At 49.6% G+C, this 2,391-nt stretch overlaps 1 protein-coding gene across 1 annotated transcript in view; it reads left to right on the plus strand.

The window, feature by feature from the left end:
- Positions 1-374: 374 nt before the first annotated feature.
- The window catches only part of Ccdc149 (coiled-coil domain containing 149), a 95,757-nt gene continuing 93,740 nt past the window's right edge, over positions 375-2,391 (plus strand). Inside the window, exons 1-2 of the mRNA XM_013503308.1 lie at positions 375-599; positions 2,231-2,381. Coding sequence (XP_013358762.1) covers positions 375-599; positions 2,231-2,381 — 376 coding nt within the window. The remainder of the gene's footprint in view (positions 600-2,230; positions 2,382-2,391) is intronic.

Consider the following 2,391-nt stretch of genomic DNA (forward strand, 5'->3'; position numbering starts at 1 on the left):
GGCACACACAAGGTGGCCCTGGGAGGCAGATGGAGTAAGTGCTGCACATTCTCTTTACAGTCTATTTCATCATCGACAGGTTAGAATGAAACCAGGTGGTTTCCCAGGCAGCAATATGTCAGCAGACAACACCTTGCTTTTTAGGTACAGACAGGCTGTTAGGAGCAAGTGTTTGGTGCTCAGCTAATTAACCCTAGATATTCTGCCCAGGGATGACCTATATCCCATTTCCTTGGATTGAAAAGAGAATGAGTTAGGTGGCCCAGAATGGTCAGAAGACCAGAAAATATAGCTACATTCTAGCTTTTCTTTCTCTGTTCTTGTTCTTCTAGAGCATGAGTTTACAAATTCCATGACAGGGACCACAGGCTGCAATGTTCTCCAACTTTTCCATCATGAGTGCAGTATTAGTAAACAACAGGCACAAAATCAGTGTGCTGACTAGTGGGCCCTTGACCTGCCAGAGACTGCTGCAGAAGCTTCCTTACTTGGATGAGGATCCAGTGGGTTCTGACTGTAGCACCCTGAAGGCCTGCCAGGGAGAGCTCAGGCTATTCAGGCCTTTCATCAACAGTGTTACCATCTGTAACAGTATATCAGTATGTCCCCAAACCCAGTGGCTTAAGCAACTATTTACTACCTGATCCTGCCAGTCAACAAATTGGGCAAGGCTCAGCTGGGCAGTTCTTCTGCTGGGCTCAGTTGGGTTCATCCACGCACTTCTGCTTAGTTGGAGATCAGTGGCCACACTCATGTACCTGGTAGTTTGTCAGCTGTTGGCTGGAAATTCTATGTCACTGCCCAGCCAGGTATGCTGGGCTTGTTTCCATGGTTTCCCAGGAGCAGTAAGAAAAATGAGCTCCGCCCCTCCAGGGGCTTTAAAACCTTTTTTTGACACATTCACAAACATTGCTTTGGCCAAAGCCAGTCACATGGCTGAGCTCAGAGTCAAGAGACAATGGCAGGGACAATGAAGGGCAATTATTGCCACCATCTTGAAATCTGCCATGCCAACAAAACAAAGCCAAGGGTAGTTTATCTCCAACTCCCAGGTGAGACTTCAAGTTTCTGAGATGCTGGGGTAGGGATGGGTTCTAGGCGAACCACTGTTTCTACACTTTTCAGGGCTCAGTTTCCTCCTTTGATAAATGAGGGATAATATCCATCTCACAGGGCCCTGTCAGGATCAACAGGGGCTAAAAATTAGAATGTTGGCTGTGATGCTTATGTAACTGTGAAATGGGCTCACACCGTCTCAGCCTACCTGTTCCACTCAGTAGGTGGTGTTTCAGCCAAGCACAGACCACTCACTATTGGTGGTGACCCAGGTAGGGATCAGGAGGCCCCTGTGTGCCACCTTGAGGGTACCCACCATTATGAAGCTCCCTTCCCCTCTGAAATTCTCTAGATTTTCTCTCGAAAGTCTCATCTCTCCGATGCCAGAGACTTTATCTCCTCTATGGACACCTGTTTTTTTCTTTTTCTTTTCTTGAGACAGGGCCTTGCTGTGTAGTTCAGGCTGGCTTTGAACTCACTATATAGCCCAGGTTGGCCTCGAACTTGCAGTTAACCTCCTGCTTTAGCCTGCCCAGTGCTGGGATTACAGGCATGCCACACCATGCCCAGCTTGGACTCCTGTAAAAGCACCACCCTCTCAGCGCTTGGTCCTCTTCAGAATTTAATAATGAATTCAGAATTTATTTATTTTTGAGACAGGGTCTTGCTATGCAGTTCAGGCTGGCTTTGAGCTCACTTTGTAGCCCAGGCTGGTCTGGAACTCACTACGATGCTCCTGCCTCAGCCTCCTGAGTGCTGGGATTACATACAGGTGTGCGCCACCACGCCTGGCGAATTCAGAATTTAATAACAAAATTTTAATTTCAAACTTTACATTTGCTTTTTTTTATGACAGCAGATACTTAAAAAAAAAAAAAGCAAATGTTAAGTGAGTAGCTTTAAAAACAATGCTCAGTATATAGAAACACGTGGCTCTTTCATTCATGCGTCCAACCAATGACTGTAGAACACCTACTATGTGACAGGGTGGTTCCAATCTTCCCCAGTGATTGTAGATCACCCACTATGCGATAGGACGGTTCCAATCTTCCTGCCCTGGTGGAGCTTACAGTCTAGGGGCGGCACCGTAACGATAGGCAGGGGTGGCTGCGTGTGGGGGCTGGCGTCTTAGCGGGGACACAGACCTGTCCCCCGGCCTCCCTCTCGCCCCGAGGCGGTGATTGCGGGGTCGGGGGTCGGGGGTGATCTACGAGGCGGGGCCGGTGTCTCCGGATCTCTGGGCGACGCGGCCGGGGCTGTGTCTGCGGCCGGGCCGCGGCTCCTCCTCTTCTTCCCGCGGCGGCTGACGTGGAGCCTGCGGCTCGGTGGCCACCG

The sequence above is a fragment of the Chinchilla lanigera genome, unplaced genomic scaffold, assembly GCF_000276665.1.
Source record: "Chinchilla lanigera isolate Chin_1 unplaced genomic scaffold, ChiLan1.0 scaffold00079, whole genome shotgun sequence".
NCBI classification, from domain to species: Eukaryota; Metazoa; Chordata; class Mammalia; order Rodentia; family Chinchillidae; genus Chinchilla; species Chinchilla lanigera.